This window comes from Rhinolophus ferrumequinum, chromosome 12 (assembly GCF_004115265.2).
Source record: "Rhinolophus ferrumequinum isolate MPI-CBG mRhiFer1 chromosome 12, mRhiFer1_v1.p, whole genome shotgun sequence".
Classification (NCBI taxonomy): Eukaryota; Metazoa; Chordata; class Mammalia; order Chiroptera; family Rhinolophidae; genus Rhinolophus; species Rhinolophus ferrumequinum.
The window spans coordinates 29,096,049-29,116,124 of NC_046295.1; the positions used below are offsets into that span (position 1 = coordinate 29,096,049).

Below are 20,076 nucleotides of genomic sequence, written 5' to 3' on the forward strand. Positions count from 1 at the left end.
GAGTATGGAAGATAAATATACAAAAGACGCCACCTCAGTAGGTTATCAGGAGCCAGGGTTGTTAGATTTTAATGTGGACAAAGAAGGACCATGCCATGAGTCATCTCAAAGCATGAGGCATGCTTCACACACGTCCTAGAGCCCTAGTAAAAAATCACACTCTTCCTAAAGTAGTTCATGCATAGTAGGAAATTGAAAAATGCGAAGTAATAAATGAAGCTCCTGGATCTTAAAGGTTTCATTGCAAGTGTGGGCTAATAAGAAAAACTCTCAATTATGACTTTTACTATGTATTTGGCTTTCAGGCTAAGAAATAGAAATTGCATATATAGAAAAATAAGAGATATCGACTGCCCTAAAACTATGAGATCTTGCGCAAATCATTTGCCTGAGTTTCTATTTCTCTAGGAAAGTGGAGAACAATGTGGTCATTTGCCAAAGGTGTTTTCTCTACCAGAGAAAAGTGCATGAAATTTGGTAGATTAAATGCTTATTTATTATGATAAATGGTGGTGATGATGACGATGATGATTAGGAATTTGGGTTTCATGGAAGCTTGTGATGTTTCTCTGATGACTTTCAAATTCAGTCCCAACTTGGGTTCACAGGTAATCAGTCATTCTAGGGAAAGACAAATACTGTATGATGTCTCTTAAATGTAGACCCGAAAAACACTTTAAAAAAAAAAAACAAGCTTAACGATACAGAAAACAAATTGGTGGTTGCCAGAAACACAGGGGGTGAGGAGGTGGGAGAAATGGATAAATGGGGTTAAAAGGTTTAAAACTATGGGGTTTTTTAGTCTCACTTTGTCAACCTTAACCCAATTCTAATTCTAATAACTGGACAGAGTCTTGCTCATTCTGGACTCATGCTCACTACTTACATTTGGAAAACCATAACCAATTATGTTGCAAACCACAAAAATCCTTTCTAACCTAGAGTTAACATTTCATCCCTGTTTTGTGTGCCTGGAAATGATTGACCAGGCTTCAGACTATTTTATCTGATGTACTGCAGACTGAAATTCACTTGTTATCTTGGTTCAATTAAACTCAAACTTAGAGGTTTGTAGAGTATTAAAGCCACCATCTTAACAAAACCTTTTCCAGAATTCACTAAGAAGCCCTGTGAATGTAGTCCAGTTATAAGAGTTGTGTATGTTTGCCTTTGTTACCTTGTTTATATTTCCTAAAGGCTTAGGGATAAGCACATTTTAAAGTACGAGATAATTCTGCATGGAAGTATTTTTTGGAGTGAATCTTGGTGGCATACATAATGTACAAAGGGACAGCAATTCCTAAGGTGGTTGTCATGCCTTTTGCTGAATTATCTGCCTATGTTTTCTTATGGATAATCTTATTAAGTAGCACTTCTGGAATATCACTGATGTTTTCAGTTTCTTTTTAAAGCTGCATTACATCACATTTTGGGTATAACATAAGAAATGTACGGCAGTCCGATCCTAGCTATTGGAACCAGGTTAATGTTTCTAAACAACATCTTTTTTGTAATTTCTCTCCCTTAGGGACCATACATTTGGGTAAAGCTTTGTGTTAGGAGGGGAAAAAGAGGCCATTTTTCTTAAACTTTGAGTTTGGACATTTTAAAACATAGCCAGAAGTAGAAAGACTGTATAATGAACCCCCAAGCACCTAACACCCAGGCTCAGCTTTCAACATTTCAAGCAGAGTTTATTAAATGACAGTTCCTTTTTATTTTTTAAAAGAAACACATTACATAACTGCCATTCAACATTTGAGATTTTAATAACCTGGGCAACCTTATCTCAGGTAAATATTCAATTTCCATGGACATATTTAATATAAAGGGAGCTCATTACCACTTTCTCAGCTCCAGGTTAAGTATTCCTAGACTATCTCTTATGCCTCTGTAATCTGTTATTTATACTGCTTTTCTAAGTCTCAAATCTTACAGCATCAAGTTTTAAAACAATTCTAGACTCCCAAATCTCGCTCTTTGGAAGGCTTATTCCCAAAACTGTCCTTAGCAAAATTTGGCTTGCAGACATCTTTTTTTCTTTTTTCTTTTCTTTTAATTCAGCACTTCCATTTTTTCTTTTTTTTAATTAAATGTCATTTTGTTAAGGCTCAATTCATCATAGGCCTCAACACTGTTATTTCACATCCAATGCATCACACACCCCTGGCTAAAGCTCCTTTTAATCTGTGAAAACAGAACTGAGTTCAGAAATTGTTAGGTACCTGATTCAGGAAAAAAAAAAGAAAATAGCAGTTTTACAAATCTGAATGTTGACCATTTCCCAAACAATTATTAGCATATATAATCTGACGAATTATTTTCATACCCATTTTGGGTATGAAAGAGTTTATAGAAGTACGAAAAAATTTATAGAACCCAAATTATGGTTTGAACATAAGAAGGCAAGTCATTCAGAAGATCCAGATACTTCAGCGTGTGTGCTGAGTTGTTAATAGATGTCACGTGAGTGGTGTTTTCTATAGTCAAGTAAGTATGGGTTAAACTAGGTTAAATGTCTTTACAGCAGAGTTCCTCAACCCTATAAAATACTTATGTCCATTGTGAACTTCCAAGAAGGAATTTCTAACACTAATTTAAACATGGCACTCTTTTTTTTCCCCCACCTTGGAATTTCACACAGGCCTCTAGGAAGTGCTGTCATAAAAGATAATTGGCTCACAGGGATAAAAACATGTACCATGAACTACTACGTGAAATTGGCTAATCAGAAACACTGTAAAATGTATAAATAAATAAATAATAAATATTTATTAAAACTAAACCTCAGAGCTCCAAGCTATGCAGTATGGAGATGAAACAACGTGCATCTCCCTCAAAGAGCTCATCACATATACACAGATGCCTAAAATAGTCAAGGCCGTTCAGAAGAAACCTTGATGCATATATTCAGTTAAGACTTGATCATTAAATAAAAATAATTTCAGTTAAGGCGGGGGACCCTAAAAGCTTACATAATATACAGTTAATATTAACTTCAAATATTTAAATGTGTATTATATTAACTCATTAGTTTTTAAATTTAAGAACTGTTCTTTGCGGATGACCTATGTTTAGGTTTAGTGTATTTAATATAGAGAAAGAACTTAGTGTAGAATCCTTTAGAAAGTAACAAGTTTAGAATCCTTCTAGATTTTTATAAATTTTTTATTTATTTACTTACTGATACCTCATACAAGAGTACTTTTTGGGTAGTAATGGCTCACAAATCACTTTCAGTAAATCTTCCCAAAGCAGTTAGCATACTTTTCACAGAAACAACTCTCTTTTATTTTATAACATATGTCATCAGTTTATTTAATACTTAACTAAATGATTTAACTGGAATAACTGCTTATTTTGGAATGAAAAGAGCATAGATACCCTAGGAAAATAGCCTGTGAGCCTTGAACAGAACTGGTGCAGTGAGCAACAGACGGGGGTTTTGAGGAGAAAAGGGAAAATTTGGGTCAGTTGTTACATTGGTTTAATGGAGATCAGATAAGAAAATGCATATCCATATGGAAAGGAAGAATGGTAGAACAAACAATAATCCATTACTTGAGATAAAGGAAAGAAAAGAGAACTTCTGCACAAAGCACTGCACCTGAAATTGAGAGATTTTATTTCAGTCCTGATGATAGGTTCTCCAGTGCTCAGTCTCTTTCTCTGTCAAATTTAAGGGATTGGCTTGGATGGGTGGTCTGAAACTTCAGCATTCATCAGGATCACCTAGGGGCTTGTGGAAATTCAGGTTGTCTGGCCCCAACCCCACAGTTTTTGACCCTGCAGGTGGAGGTGGGGACCAAGAATTTGCATTTCTACCCAATTCCCAGGTGATTCTGGTGCTGCCCGCCGTGGGGCTGCACTTTGAGAATCAGCTGGATTATCATCCCAATGTCACTTCCAAGTCAAAAGTCATTCAATTGTATAGGACATGTTTTGCCTTTTTGTTTCTTGGGTTTTTTTCTGAGAGGATGGAAATCAGAAAATGTAATATTAGTTTCATCAATTCAGGGGTATAAGTCTTTAATATAAACCATGCAAAAATAGGAAGGTTGCATCTACCCTACCATTAGACAACTGAAGTAAAATATTTAGCTCCAGATCCTCAATTAATAGGAAAAGGAGAGTAAGAAAATCAACATTTATCAAGAATCTATCAATTGAAAGGCATTTTTGCCAACTGTAGCCTTACAGCAACCTTGAGGAATGGGTTTACATTTTACAGATGAGAAAATTGCTACTCAGGGAGGATAAATAAAAGACCTACTATGACACAGCTTGGAGGTGGCAGAGCCAGGTTTTGAATTTCTAAGGTCCATGCTCTTTCCATGTGCCAAATTGGCTCATTAAACGAGTATATCACATCAAAGACTACTTTTCCTATCATGCTTACATGAAAACAAAATACATAGTCACGTTTTATCAACTCAGTCAGTACTTTCGTTATGTTTAAATTGTTTCACTTAGTAAAAATGGAAGCTTCAAGGAAAAAAAAAATGGGCTTTTAAGTGGCATTTGATCCCATGGGCAAAAACTGAATTTCTTCCCTGGACTATAACGTCCAACCATTAGAGGTAAGAAGCCAGAAATGATGTCTAGGAGTTCACCATTGCATCCCTCTCCCCTGTAATTATGCCACAGGTGAAAAAGACACTCAATAGATATTTGATGGATATTGAGTGGAAATGCCACTATCCAAAACAATGCCAGGAGCAAAGCCATGAAAGAATTCTAAATGGTATAATCTGTGCTGTATAGGTAAAACATGATAACAAATTATAATAGCATTATTCTTAAGTGCTACATAAAATGGTTTGCATTGTTACTTGATTGGGGAGACTCTAAGAGTAAGCTATTGATCAGATTGTGTGGGCCCCAAGCCCTGTAGGACACTCCACATTCATTGTGTAAGGCTTTGTAAATGTTGAGTCTGGGCTTCCATTCTAATTAGCATTATGTCTGGTGTTAATGGAAATGTGTGCTGCATCCCTGAGAATTCTCAGGGTAATAAATTCTTGTTCCCAATATCTTCCTCCCTATGTGAGGTAAATTAAGTCTGCAAAGAGAAGCATGTTGTGCCTCCAGAAAGGGAAGCACCATGTAGTGTCTCTGATGTTAAGAAAAAGTTCATTTTCCTTGAATGGGTTCCTTACTAAGGAGCAGTTTTCTCATCCATGATCACGACTTTTCCTCCATTTCCAGAACAGACAGAGAGGAAATAAAACGAGCAATTGCTCTTCTCAAATGCAGTATATTTGCTTCTTATATGGTCTCTGTTGAATCCAGCCCTTGGTTTACCTCTCTTCGGGGGTTCCAGTCCACTAAGAAAGGCAGCTTGGGGTCCCCAAATTGGCCTAGACTCAGTGAGCAAGGCTGCCAAGGCATTTGATAGAATGAACGTTGCCAAGCTGTTCCTGTATCTCTTGGGGAACTGCTAAAATGAGGTGTTGCCTTTGAAGAGACTCTTCCGGGGAGAATCGCTTTGACTTCTACAAATTTGTATCCCTCTTCCGGGAAAGTTAGGGAAAGTTGCTCACCACAGCAGTGGGCAGATTGCAAGGAAAAGAGTTGGTGTTTCCAGAAACTCTTCCCTCCAGAGAAAGGATTGTCTGCACAGCAAAAATGATCCCACAGTGTGTTAGATTCCTCCTGACTGTTGTCACTCACGGCAGACGTCTCAGGCTCTCTGTATAGTTTGTCAGATAGGAATTCTTGAGTTGACCCTTCAGCAGGTTAAATGCCCTGTTGATTACTCAAATGTAGTATTTTATAAGTTTTTTTTTAATAAAAGGGTAAATTATCAGATGCTGCCACTCATCATCTATGTATATTAATGCTTATGAATATTTCCATATAATTATATTTAATACTGTAAACTATAAGTGTTATAATTTCCTTTGACCTGTGTTGCAGTTAGATGCATCACTTGATCTGTGCTGTCAATGAATCATTTTAGTTAAATAGCATACATATTTAGTTAATTGGTTATTTTTTTGTTTTTCTGCCTGTGTTTCTATTCAGTATACTCTATAAGGGAAAGGAAATCAGCCTGCTTACAGCTGAGTCTGGTAAAAGAGCATTTAGGTTCTATCAGAACAAACAGCTGTCAATAATGAGTTCTGAATTAAAATTACTAGCAAAGAAAGGAATCTAGACAACTGCAGAAAATGTAAAAATATTTTTGTAACCTAATGGTTGAGATCTGGCCAGGGGTCTCACAGAGTTTTCCCAGCTGTACCTGCAGTGTATTTTGAAATAGTCCCAGGGTGAAAGAACACTGAAATTCATTGCATAAACTAGGTTGCATTTTTTTTTAATGTTGCTGCCTTTGAACAGTGTATTTTGATTTCATGTAATCAGCATGAAAATTTCCTATTTCAAACTATTTTTCTGTGCCCCCAGTCATAAAATTGAAGCTTAAAAATAGTTCTGTTATCTTTGCATTGTGTCTTTCCAATCAGGGGTTTTGTCGATTATTTTTGTTTCTATCTTTGGAAAAATACTTTTGGTCTTATTACACGGTATCTGATTTGCTCGTATTGGAGTTTCCGGCAAAGAAAGCTTGCAAGGTGGGCTTCTGGCATCCAAGTTTTATTACAAGATAATTCCATATATTTGAAGGTATCTGGAGATAGCTATCTGGGTTTATTTAAAAAAAAAACAAAACAGTAAGCAAACTTTACATTTTTGAAAACAACCTTTGCAGTCTTCCCCTTTTGCATTGAAGTTTTGAGTTGGTTGGATCAACTAACCTATGTGAATGAGAGATCAAGATTTTTTTTAAATTTATATATGTGTACATACTGTGTTTCTCCAAAAATACGACCAGGTCTTAGATTAAGTTGTGCTCCAAAAGACGTGTTAGGGCTTCTGTTCAGGGGATGTCATCCTGAAAAATCTGCTAGTGCTTATTTTCCGATTAGTTCTTATTTTCAGGGAAACACGGTATAAACACATATATGAGTACATAATGAATAGATAACTAGGAGTATAGTTTATACATCTTCTTGCCTTCGCTTAGTTGTAAAAATATTAGGAGTGTCTCTATCTCTATATCCTTGTTACCCAAAGAATATGACCCATGGACCAGCAGCATCAGCTTCACTTCGGAGCTTGTAGGAAATGCACAGTCTTGGGTTCCACGCCAGACCTACTGAATAGGAATCTTTGGGGCAGAGCCTAGGAATCTGTACTTAAACACTGCCTAGGAATGTGTACAGATCACTGGGGTGGACCCATAATGCATCACTGGCTGGTGGAACATCGTGTGGTAATTGGTACAGGGAAGTGAATCTCTCATTTGAATTGAATTATTGAATATTAACTTTCATCTCTTTGGTGTCACAGTCACATGTGACTGTGTTTTTTACTTCCTGCTATTACCCTGCATGAGAGGCAAACCCTATTCTCTCTACTACCATCCTCAAACATGCCCAGTATGTTATTCCAAATACACTTACTACTAGTTTGCATTAATTAAGTAGTCATCATGTACGAGTACTACGCTCGCTGAAAGTCATCCATCTATCTGAAACAGATAGAGGCTAACACCAGTATAACTAGTTAATACGTAGCCAGGTACATGAAGATCTTTTTTGACAGAGCTTCAAAATCCATTTCATTCATTTTTCTTCGGGTAGTTGAATAAACTGAGAAACCTAATGTTTCATGAATAAAGGATAATTACTGGCACAGCATGTCGCCTTTGGGCCAACATCATTGTGTAGCCGAAATTGATAGATCATGGACTTTGGGTCCATCTGGGAGGCTCTAAAGAAAGCTGTCATCTGTTTTCGGTAAAACTCCATTGCTGAGAGCATGAGTTTGGGAGAGAGGCGACATGGATCCAACATCTCAACTTTGCTAGTAACAGCCATGTGATCTTGATCAAAATCCTAACCCTGCCGAAGTCTCAGTTTCCTCCTTCAAAAAATCTAAGTAGGCAGATGAGTTGGAAGAGGCAGTCAGCTGTACTGATGCATTAATTCAGAAACCCATGAGTTTAAGATGCCAGATCAGGCCCCAGTTTGACGCCAACACTGAGGTTTGCCAGAGGTCTACAGGGTGATACAAGTAAGTGAAGCAGACTCTGTATAAGACAGTAGGTAAGTTGATTGGATTGACACTGAGATTATCACTGACTTACAAAAGCTTGTGGGAATCATATGATAGGATCAAACAAAACACAGAGCTATTGATTTGTAACCACTGAGTTAGAGGCTTCAAAACCATTGGACCATTTATGTTTGAGTGAAGATGATAACATTTTTAAAAAGCAAAAACAAAACAAAAACCCCAGTCTCTTGCCTTTGTGGGAAAACATTTGATATGCTTTATGACATGATTGAAACAATGTTGCTTAAGTTTGAATATCTTCTGTTGGATTCTGCTTAACCTGTGTGAGGAGTAATAACCCTTATTTTGCTAATGGTGAGCCCGCTTTGTGGACTGAAGGGGTTCTACACATTGTGGTCTGTGATTTTTACTGCCTTGGAGTTGAACTGTACACAACCCGTGCAGCTTTCCTTTGGCAGGGCTTGTTAGTCATGAATAATTTTATGTCATTCTAAATAGTATAGTATATGGACTGAACTGATATGGCCATTTATAAAGAAAATCTCTGTGAAAATGATGTAATTCCTTATACTTCTATAGAATCATTCAATTGACCTCATTCAGATTCGAGTCAACTACCAATTGTCAGGGCCGGCTAAGTCTGTTTTTATCTATACCTAATAGCCTCCTCTATCCTTCTGTAAAATAAGGCCAGCTATGGCATACTCAGGTGTTCTGTATATAAACATGTTAGCCTTCCAGTTTACCTTGAGCATTACATTTTAAGAATAACACAAAATGTGTTTGGCAGATAATGTTGGGACAGAGCCACCCACAGACAAAAAAGTCTTTGGAGTATTTTTGCTTGAGTTACCATACTTAGAAAAAAAAAATTCAGATGAGGCCCATGTGGATTTATTTCTTATAGGCTTATTCTTTAAAAGAAATCCCCATTCACTCATCATGGGAAAATAAAATGTTGTGAGGGACTGTGCTCTGGGGAGGTCACCCTCGACGTCTCAGTATTCTTGATTTGGGTCCTTGCCAGGTCAATTTCTGTGTGTTTAGTCTCTGCGTCTTCTCTGTTGATGAAGTGTGAACTTTTGATCATCAGAGGATACTACACAAGAGTTCAATGCCCTTTTCTTTCTAGAATGATCAAGGTTCTGGGTCATCTCATCCTAACTTTTGCTTATTCTAACTCTTTACTAAGCATTCTTCTTTCTATGATGTCTTCTACCATGTTTCCCCAAAAATAACACCTAGCTGGACCATGAGCTCTAATGCGTCTTTTGGAGCAAAAATTGATATATTATATTATGAAGACCCGGTCTTATTTTAATATAAGTAGTAAAACTTATTTTAATATAAGACCGGGTCTTCATAATATAATATAATATAATATAATATAATATAATATAATATAATATAATATAATATAATAAATACCTGCTCTTATATGAGACCAGGTTTTATATTAATTGTTTCTCCAAAAGATGCATTAGAGCTGATGGTCTGGCTAGGTTGTATTTTCGGGAAAACATGGTATACACCCCTGCTTTCTGAAACCCACTCCTCAAAAGCCAGCCCGGGATGGCAGGCCCAAGTTTTGGCTGCAAGTTGCTGCCAACATCACCCAGACTTCTAAGAATCCGTCTCTGGACAATATTCCCAAGCTAAAGTGAATGGGGTTCCATCTTCTCCCTCTACTTCTTTGGGGCCTCAGCTGTTTGTTGATCTTTTGTTTTATAATAGTAACTCTTTATCTGTTATTTCATATTTATTTTTAGTTCCATTATTACATAATTATGTTGCCCTTGAACACTCAAACACTTCAACTAAAGTGAAAGTCCCTCCTTTCCACCAACATCACCAATTCCATTCTCTACTAACAGGTAATTGTTATTCTAATGTATGTATCTTTGCAGATCAAGTTCAATGTATCAACACGTGTGCATATAATAATACATAATCTTGTGTGGAATTTTTAGAAATGTAAGTGGTATTACATTTTGGTACAACATATTTAGGTGATCAACAGTGTCTTGGAAACATGTTTTGGTCAATACTTGAATTTATCTTATTCTTTTATCTGCTACATAGTAATCTAGGTATTTATATACAATAGTTTGTTTAACCATTTCCTTAGTCTTAATAATTGTTTTACCAAATTACTTTGCTATTTCAAATAATGCTACAATGAAAATCCATGTCTAAGACTCCCTGTGCATATGTGTACATATACCTCTGTGACAGATTTCTAGAAGTGAAGATGCCATACCAAATAATATGTACATTTAAAATTTTAATGAACACTGTAAAATTGCCCTCCCAAACAACCACATTACATAGACATATCACCTATGGTCAATAGCATGGATAAAGTCTGCATTTCAATGGCAATTTTTTCAAAAACATTTTTTAATTCTTATTTTACAATATATAAAATTGAATTAGTTAAGCGAATATTTAAGCCAAAGAAATCTGTATAATTTCTCTGGTCATTCTAGGTACAAGATATGAGAGAGGGCATAAACTAAAGTACTATGGGTCGGATTTTTGTAGGCAGCCTTAAATATTCTAGAGATCCCCAGTATGGCTTCATATTAAGTGAGATATTAATTTTTAACAAATAATGAAAGAAGACTTTCAAAACGGCAGCCATATAGGATCACATCACGGTTTTATCAGGCTAGTCATCTGAATGATCTTACAATCCTCAGTCATAAAACTCAACCCATTCTCATAGATTTCCTTTTTTAATATTCTTGCAGTTCATTAAATACCATTCTTGTTACAGCTGAATTATAATATCCAATCAAATTACAAGATGATGTATGTATAGAATACTCACCATGATTTTTGGTCTATATTTTACTGTCTTTCCACCCAACTAAATGATCTGTAAAAATCTCCTGATTCTATTATCTTTCTTTGCCAGGTCATTGAAGTATCTGCAAAGGGTCAGCATTAAAACTCCACCATATTAATCAGGGAAGCCAACTCTTAAGCATATCCCTAGAATAATTTTAGTACAAAATATTCCCCTTATGCCTCTTAATGTTTTCCTTTTGCACATTGCTACCATATCACATCATGGGACATTAAGCATATTTCAACTCGTGGGACTAACTCAATCATGTTTTTAGAAATTGAAAACAAATGTTGTAACTGGATGAATGATAATATTGAAGTAATAACAATTTCCTAGTAGGCATACTTGTTTAATGGATCGCATAGTCTATCACTCACTGAAACCATTTTGTTTGTTTTGGTTTGGTTTGGTTTTAAGGAAAGTTTGTCAATAATTTGGTTTTCTTTAGTTGAGTTATTGTCCTTACTGGAAGATAACTTAGAAAGTTGGTTTTACTTTAGGGGTACAGGGACAGCCTAATGCTAGGCTTGATATAAAGTACTGTTCTCTTCTTTTTTTCCTGGAATGTTCTGGAACATAATAAATATACTAAATTGTGCTGGCCTAAGCCTGAAGCACAGGGTTATGCTTTTTTTTTTTTTTTTTAAGGTATTTAGAAAAATCTGTCTCTGTGCTTGGCAACTACTCTGACGGAAAACAGATAAAAATAAGGGTGGTTTATCAGTTTTGCTGTTCTTATCATGTTTCAGGTTGAAGGCTGTTGAAATGATGAAAAACAAACAGCACTAAATAGGATTCCGTCATTATCCCTGCTATGGGAAGCTGAATTTTTCAGGATCAAAGAAAAATGCTTTTGCTTTTAGAACTGCAATCCTTCATTTTGAGAGGTACACTGCACTCAGATACTGATGGGTGAAAAATAGAGTAAATTGGAGAAGGAAGTAAAATATGTGCTGCTATGGGAACTTGGAAATTCAAACAAAAGTAGGCTGGCATAGTTTTAGAAGCTCTGAATTTTCATTGTTCAATTTCTTAAGAAAAAATGTAGTGCCTGAGGTTTGTTATTTCTGAGCAACTGGAGTAAAGCAGAAACACAGGTTCTTTCCATCTCATAAAATTATAAAAACTCCCTTTATCTTTGTAAACATGTATCAAAGAAAAATCCTCACGCTGGAGTCTTTAGGGAATGTTCTCACGGTATGTATATCATTGATTCAGGAGAAGGCTTCATAGTTTTAAACTTACTTTTTTTTTTAATTTTGCAATTCAAGTTGAGCACCTTCAATTTCCCTGGCATGGAAATTGCCATGAGAAATTATAAAATAGAATAGAGACAAATGAGCTGTTGTCCTTCCCCTCAAAGAGATTATCAACTGGCGCAAACATAGTAACCAGAAAATAAAAATAAGGTAAGGCAGTTTCTGATAAAGAGTTACACATTGTCATAGGAATCCAAGAAGGAGTAAACCAAGGAAAAATTCTTGATCATGAATGCAAAACATGAGATGAGTCTGGAAGGAGGTAGATATCAACAGGTAGATATGATAAGGAGGAGGAAGGAACTGCATAAGCACCAGCCCAGAGGTGGGAAGGTTTAAAATATGTTTAATTTGCCTGAAGCTGAGAGAAAGCCATGACTCTTATAGTAAACGTGTTGCCTAAGAGTCAAGCAGTTATTTTAACTAATTGCTGGTAATATGGTTATACGTTTAATAAAAATGTTGCAAACACTACTGAAAATGGAAAATAAATATGTGGAATGTGCCATTTCCCCCTCACTGCCTTTTACCACCCTGGCTTTCTTTTAATTACTCAATTATTCTGATCTATTTTCCATTCCAGGACCTTTCCTTGGGGCCCTTTTCTCTCCTCAAAAGCATTTTCACCCTTCTTCTCTCTGTAAACTGTTCCCTGCCCTACCTGCTGTATTAGTTCACTAGGTAGGGTTGCCATAACAAAGTACGACAAACTAGGTGCCTTAGACAATAAAAATGTGTTTCCTCACAGTTGAGGAGGCCAGAAGTCCAAGGTGAAGATGTCATCGGGGTTGGTTTCTCCCTCTTCTTGTCTTAAGATGGCCACCTTCTAGCTGTGCCCTCACGTGGCTTTCTTCTGTGCATGTGTAGAGAGAGATCTCTGGTGTCTCGTCCTATTTTTCTGAAGTCCTCCTGGTTTAGGGCCCCACCATTATGAGTTCATTTAACCTTAATTACTTCCCTAAAGGCTCTGTCTCTGGATACAGTCACGGTGGGGGTTGGGGTTTCAACATCATGAATTTTTAGGGAACACAATTGAGTCCATAACAGGTATCAATTTAAATGCCATTTCCTCAAAGGTGCTCTACCAACATCCTGCACCTTTACCTCGCAGCAGTTGTTGAGATTTATAATTATACATTTATTCATGATTATTTAATATCTAATTCCCCCACTATAAACTCCCTGAGCAAAGGATCATGTTTGTTTCACTTACCACTCCATGATGGCTTAGCACACAGTAGGCACTCCGTAAATATTTGTGGGAGAATAGCCTGTGGAGTCTTATGAAAAAGCATATGGCAAATGTGGAGGGGAAAACAAAATAATAGGCACTTTCCTATCTGTGATGGGTATGGATGAATTAGGATAGGCATTCTGTGTTGGTAACATGCAACAACCAGCTCTCTTGGTGGTGGGTAGGGGTGTTTTTGCCAATTTTCTTAGTGTTAGTACCCCTGCCATAGCTAATTTCAAGCTGCAAATGTGACATCACTGAATGCAAAGCTGGGGAGAGATACTCAGTAGCACAACAGTATATATTTTTTCACCTTAAAAGCATAAATGTAAAATAATTAAGAAGCCATGTGTTTTGAGTATTGCCTTTATTTTTAATATATTTATTTAAGCAAAATTTCTGAGAATTAAACATTTGGCTTTTTCCAGCTCCAGTACACCATTGATGGATAGTTGAATAAAATTGTAAAGGTTGAATGCACACAAATTTATAATTGTGCATGGCAAGAATCAAAAACAGTCCAAGCTGATTCTTAAAGTTGAATGTGAAGGAAAGAGCGATAGTGGGAAGAGCAGATATGAGGAAAGAAGGTGCTGATTAATCTTGGAATCTGTTTTTTCTAGAGAAATGTGAGGACAGTTTGAAATAGAGGTCTCCACTTATACTCAAAGAAAGGGCTATCACTTTAGGAATTAGTTGTTTTAAAATGATTGCCGAACCATGAAAGGGAATGAGAGAAAGGAGAACAAAACTGTGGGGACATTACCTACATTTGGGGGACTGGCAGAGGTATGTAAATAACAGAAAGAGGTACAGGTGGAAAAATCCATGGAGACAGGAGAATAATCAGCATAGGGATCAAATAGGAAAAAGAAAATATATCACTTACTGAGACACAGTCTTAAGGGGTGCTGGTAGATTTCTGAAGATGAGACTTAGTTAGAGTTTATCTTTGATATTGGTTTTCAACTTGATAGAACTTATGCCCTGTCATGGAGTCAAAGGAACCATTACATTAGTCACATTTCTTCTATGTGCTACATGTCTCAGGTTATTTTGTGTTTGAGATAATTATAAAATCTCCTCCCATCCTACTATCACCCCTAAGGGGCTTATCAGATGTTTCTGATACTTCCTCAATTGGTGTCATAGAAACCAAGGAAGAAAGGCTTTTCAAGGAAACTGAATTAGGAATAAACACTACTAAAGGAATGTTATTGAGGGGTGAGCCACAAGAAAGTCACTGATTTGGCAATTGTTGCTGACCCCAAAAAAAGAAAGCAGTGTGAAGCAAAGGTGGTGCTGTGAAATGTGGTGCTAAAGTTTAGCATCCCAGAGCCTGCTTTTGACTCTCTGTTTGGCCATTTACCATTAGTAGTATGACTTCAGGGCAGTTCGCAAATGTTATCAGTCATAGAAGGGAAAAGGAAATTGACACATTTGCTGAATGCTTGGGGGGTACCACGCCCTGTGGTGGGAAGGCACTTGCTTACTGGCACCTCATTTACCACAACAGTATATGTGAAAGCAGAAAGTTCCTCCAATGTAAGGTATTGTTTATTGGAAATAAGGGGAGAAAAGGTAAAACAGCTTGAGGGGGTAGATTAAAGCAATATTTTTAAAGTCTAATCTTAAATTATCCAGCGGTGACTCTATCATAATTTTCCCAGAGTTAACATTGCCTGTTCCTTGTTGTCAGCTTCAAAGGTCAGAGTTTATACCTACAAAGTAATTGCCTTTTCTTTTATGTTTGCAAAACATTTGATATGTAAAAATCAGCATTAAGACCTACTAGTGATAGTTAACTAGAGTTTAACAATTAACTAGAGTTAATTATCACTACCATGACTTAAGAAAAATGGGAAAACAAGGAAAAGGTTAAGTGATTTTCTCAAGGACACTCAGCCATTGGTATCTGGAAAAAGTATATTGAACATCATAGTTTTGCTTCACGCTAAGAGACGTTTCTAACGTTTAAAACCCCAAGAATTCTGCATCTTAGAAAAGAAGTAACATATAATTTCCAAGGGTCAGCTCCTTCCCTACCTTCCATATGTAAACCAAGATTGGGCAGCTAACAGTATTTAGTGTTTCGGGGGGCAAGAGGAAGAAATAGGTTTTTCAAAAGGCTTAACCTCTCTTTTTTTGTTTCTTCCCACAATTCATGATTTAGACTCAGGCACATATTTGATTTTTTTCCCCTTATTTATCTATCTATTTATTTATTTATTTTTGGAAAAATTGCATTACCACCATGAGGGGGTTGATATTGTTTGGATCTGAAGTTATTCCTACCAGTTTTACAAGATCTTGTGATATCTTTCTGCCAGAATATAGAACCATGCATCATCCAGACATTTGGAATGGTTCCTAATGCATATTTCAAGAAAATTTCCCTCCCATTATCTAGAATCAATTTGATGAATAGGACTCAGTCTATAAGGCTTACAATCGGTGTGGCTTCCACTCGGAAGAATTGCATGAAGTTGTATCTGGTTAAAAGCAATGCACAATTAAGATGAAGACAATTTAGAAAGACAGCACAGAAAAAGAAAAAAACAGATATTAATACTCATAATCTTAGAACCTCCCAAACATGGAGGCTGCCTCCTTTTTCTAGGTTAAGTATTACTGAGTTTCTTTTAATTGCAATGTGATGGCATGTCAAGAGATCGACCAGAAAAAGACTCAAATCTTTTTCTTGCCTCTTCCTATCAAACAGTTTGGTGGAGCGATGTTTAGGTATTCTCTGCATAGTTCTGAACCTTTGTCAAATGTAAGATTTCTTTTACTGTCTGGAGACTCCTGTTTCCTCAGTAAGCTTACCAAATCTGGATGGGCCACTCGTGACATAAGGCCCCCAATGCCCCATTCACTTATCTATTCATTTATTTCATAAACATTATTATTGAACACGGAATGCATGCTTGGTGCAGGAAACACAAAAATAACAGAAAATGTAGTTCCTGCTTTCAAGAGATGCTGTATTATTTATGCATGATGGTCCTACAAGACTTAACTAATAATGTGTTGTGACTGGAACTGTAGTAGAGTGGTATTTAAAGACACCAAGGGATCTGGGACGTAGGGTGAGGGAGCGGGAGGGTACGAGTGTCAGAGTGGGAAATGTCAGGGAAAACTTGGCATTTCACAGGTTTATATAGTAGGACAAACTAAATAAAATGGGACTTTGTGGTTCTCAGTGCTTCAAGTTTCTGTTTGTGCTAACTAATGTGCTATCATTTCTAAGACTCTATGCCCAGAAGTCTTGTGCATTACATCTCAATGTTATGTCATTTTGTGGTTTAAACCTTGAATGGAATCTTCGAATCAGTATCCAGGGGCTTTCAAACTAGATGCTGACCATCATTTTTGTATCTGACAGGCCATAAAAAAGGCATAAGCAATTTTTAAATAGTGGTTATATCATATTCTCACTTAACCTAGTCTGCAAACGTCAGGGATCCTATATGGAAGCTGGATTTGATCTCTACTGTTCAATGGTTAAATAAAGGTATTACTTGTTACAAAATGCTCACTTACTACTTTGCAGCCACTTGGCACGAGAGAGAAATCTCCATTTAAGTTGAATCAGTCACCCAAGTGCTCATTAAACTCATTCATTTATAGTTCTGGTACATTCCTTGCCCAAGTACCTTACTAGGGCCTATGAAAAGTTTCACATGTAGCTCCCAGAGCCACCAGTATGATTGCAAAAGCCATTCCTTCTCGTTTCAATTCCAGCCTCCTCAATTTCCCATCCTTTCTGTTCAAGTCTTGGTTCAAATGTCACAGTATCCACAAAATCAACACAGCCTTTTTTTCTTGTATTATGTAAAGTGCTATCTTCATTGATAGCCTCTGAGCTCTTTAAGGTGAGATCTAAGTCATCTTTAATGTTGTATCCCCTATGTTACTCGTTGAATGAAGAGATGGAACACACAGATATACAAATGACAAGCGAGTGACACGTAGCAAGTGAAGAAGACTGTCTGTTGCTTGGTATCTGACTTGGTGATATATACCTATTCCTGTTGATTACGTGTTTCCCAGCCAGGTAAACATCCATGACCAAGAGAAGAAAAACATTTTGGATTCAACCATACTTGATACATAAATGAACTCAGCCTAAAAGGTTTGATAAAATAAGAGACAAACAAGGCTTACCTTGAGATTTAAGGACACAAATGTGTTATTTTGTTAATATATATTTTTTTCAATATTTAGGAAATCTCAGTGTTTCAAAAGTTTCAACCACCTGACTCTGTGATCCAGTTAAGGAAATTAGATTGTCTCCTTGGAAGGGCAGATCTTGTTTTTGTGCTTTCTTGACTCTCTCACCTCATCTTCTTTGAATTGATGTCCACCAACTGGAAAATGACCCATAAGTCCAGAAGTAATGGAGTTTAAAAGATGCCTCACAACTTCTTCAGTAACAAAGATTGAGACTTTTATTTTCCCACAGAGAATACTTGAATTTCAAAATATAGTCAACACTGACAAAAAAGGGAATAAAAACTAGGAATACATCCACATTCTCTAGTGATTCCTTTTGATTAAGAATTTTTCCCACTGAGAATACCCTGTACTATTTTTAATATGCAACAACATTTTAATATTTTAATTGTATACTTACCACTCGGTTGATTTTAGAAGTTTTAGAATATGAAATATTTCAAGGCCAGTGATTTCCTAGATATTTTTTGTGTTTTTTTTTTTTTCTTTTTTTTTTTAACTTGAACTAAAATAGACTGAGATGGTTTGTAAAAAGATACAGCCTGGTTAGATAGTGAACAATTTTTTAAATATCTTCTAATATAAACAGCCTAATTGTTTGTGTTTTTGTTTTCATACCAGGTTCAAAATAATGTCTACTTTATGTTATGTGATCAAGGAGCATAATAATTATGAATTTAATATATTTTTACATTTTGAAACCAAACTAATTTTTCTTGGTATGTTGTTCCCTGCCCACTGGTTATGGTGACTTTGGGTTCACAGTGCTCCAAAATCATCACAATAGTTATTTGAGTAGAATTAATGGGTTTAAAAACCTACTTAGTAAGAATAATTCAAAGTAATTTTAGGTATTGGTTTCCTGATAGACTTATTGTGACTTTTCTTTTTTCTTTGTTTTCTTTGTAGTGCGGGAGTTGGCCGAACTGGTTGTTTCATTGTAATAGATGCCATGTTAGAAAGAATAAAGCATGAAAAAACTGTAGATATTTATGGCCATGTAACTTTAATGAGAGCCCAGAGGAATTACATGGTTCAAACAGAAGACCAATACATCTTTATCCATGATGCACTGTTAGAAGCAGTGACTTGTGGAAATACCGAAGTGCCAGCTAGAAACTTGTACGCCTACATTCAGAAGCTGACACAAATAGAAACAGGAGAGAATGTCACAGGAATGGAGCTTGAATTTAAGGTATGAGATTGGATGTGATGTGGTAATTCAGGATCAAGTCATTCTGGGATTGTCTTTGAGTAGTGGCTTCACTTTCTTAACCTTTCAAATTGTGCAGTTACAAGATTTACTTGACCTTCTCCTTAGGTGTCTGACTGTAAAACACTTTCTTCCTATTTCCGTTTTCTATTCCCTGCTTCTTAATAATATCTTGAGATCTTTTGTACCCTAATTTAAACTGAGAGATCATTCTCTTAGAACATAAGATTTAAAAATTCAATAGGCTATATGGAGTCCACTAGGTAGTAGTGAAAAGCAATGCAGTGTGAAGAGTCATTTGCTTTCAAGTATACAAAGCTTTATATCTAAAGAGGAAATCGTGGGTACATTGCATTCAAACCATAGGCTAAAGTTATCTTTGTTGGATTTTTCCTTTTTCTATTCAACAGCGTCTAGCCAGCTCTAAGGCTCACACCTCAAGATTCATCAGTGCCAATCTTCCATGTAATAAATTCAAAAATCGCCTTGTTAATATTATGCCATATGAATCCACAAGGGTATGCCTGCAGCCCATCCGAGGAGTAGAAGGATCTGATTACATCAATGCCAGTTTTATTGATGGATACAGGTATATACTCTTGCTCCCCTGACAGTCCAAAGCTTTGATATTTACATGTGCCCTAGTTTCATAGCCAGAATGAATTTTATCTCAATTCAAAGCATTTTCTTTCTGCATAGGTCAGCATTCAGTCCCTTGGTATTTGTTTTTTTGTTTGTTTGTTTGGTTTTGGTTTTTTGTTTGTTTTTTTATTATTTTGCATAGGAACAAGAAGCAGTAGTCATGGAGTTTTCAATGTCCCCTTCTGCACTCTTCTTTCAGAAGCCATTTGGAAATGGAAGGAGTTAATAAAGAAGCTGCTTTGCACCATATTTCAAAAATTTAATAGTTTGTTTAAGAATCATTTCTACAAAATGAAGCCACACAACTGTTTCTTAAGCGATTTGTATGACACTGAAATTGAGCTATTATCATTACACTAAAATTTAAATAATAGTGATAAAGACGTACATCATAATATTAACAAAGCAATTTATTTTGCTAAGTCCCCATCCCCAAAATGTATTACATGTTCTTATTTGATTACACAATCTTAACAGGGATTTACTGCAATCACATTGACATGTTTTCATTTTTTATTACCGGGTTTGATGTTTACATAGCAAGTGTGAACGTTTG

The 20,076-nt window shown here is 36.2% G+C and overlaps 1 protein-coding gene across 1 annotated transcript in view; it reads left to right on the plus strand.

Annotated features, from left to right (window-relative positions):
* PTPRD (protein tyrosine phosphatase receptor type D) overlaps nucleotides 1–20,076 on the plus strand; it is a 488,669-nt gene that overhangs the window by 456,764 nt on the left and 11,829 nt on the right. Inside the window, exons 32-33 of the mRNA XM_033122352.1 lie at nucleotides 18,575–18,860; nucleotides 19,289–19,467. Of these exons, the coding sequence (XP_032978243.1) occupies nucleotides 18,575–18,860; nucleotides 19,289–19,467 (465 nt within the window). The remainder of the gene's footprint in view (nucleotides 1–18,574; nucleotides 18,861–19,288; nucleotides 19,468–20,076) is intronic.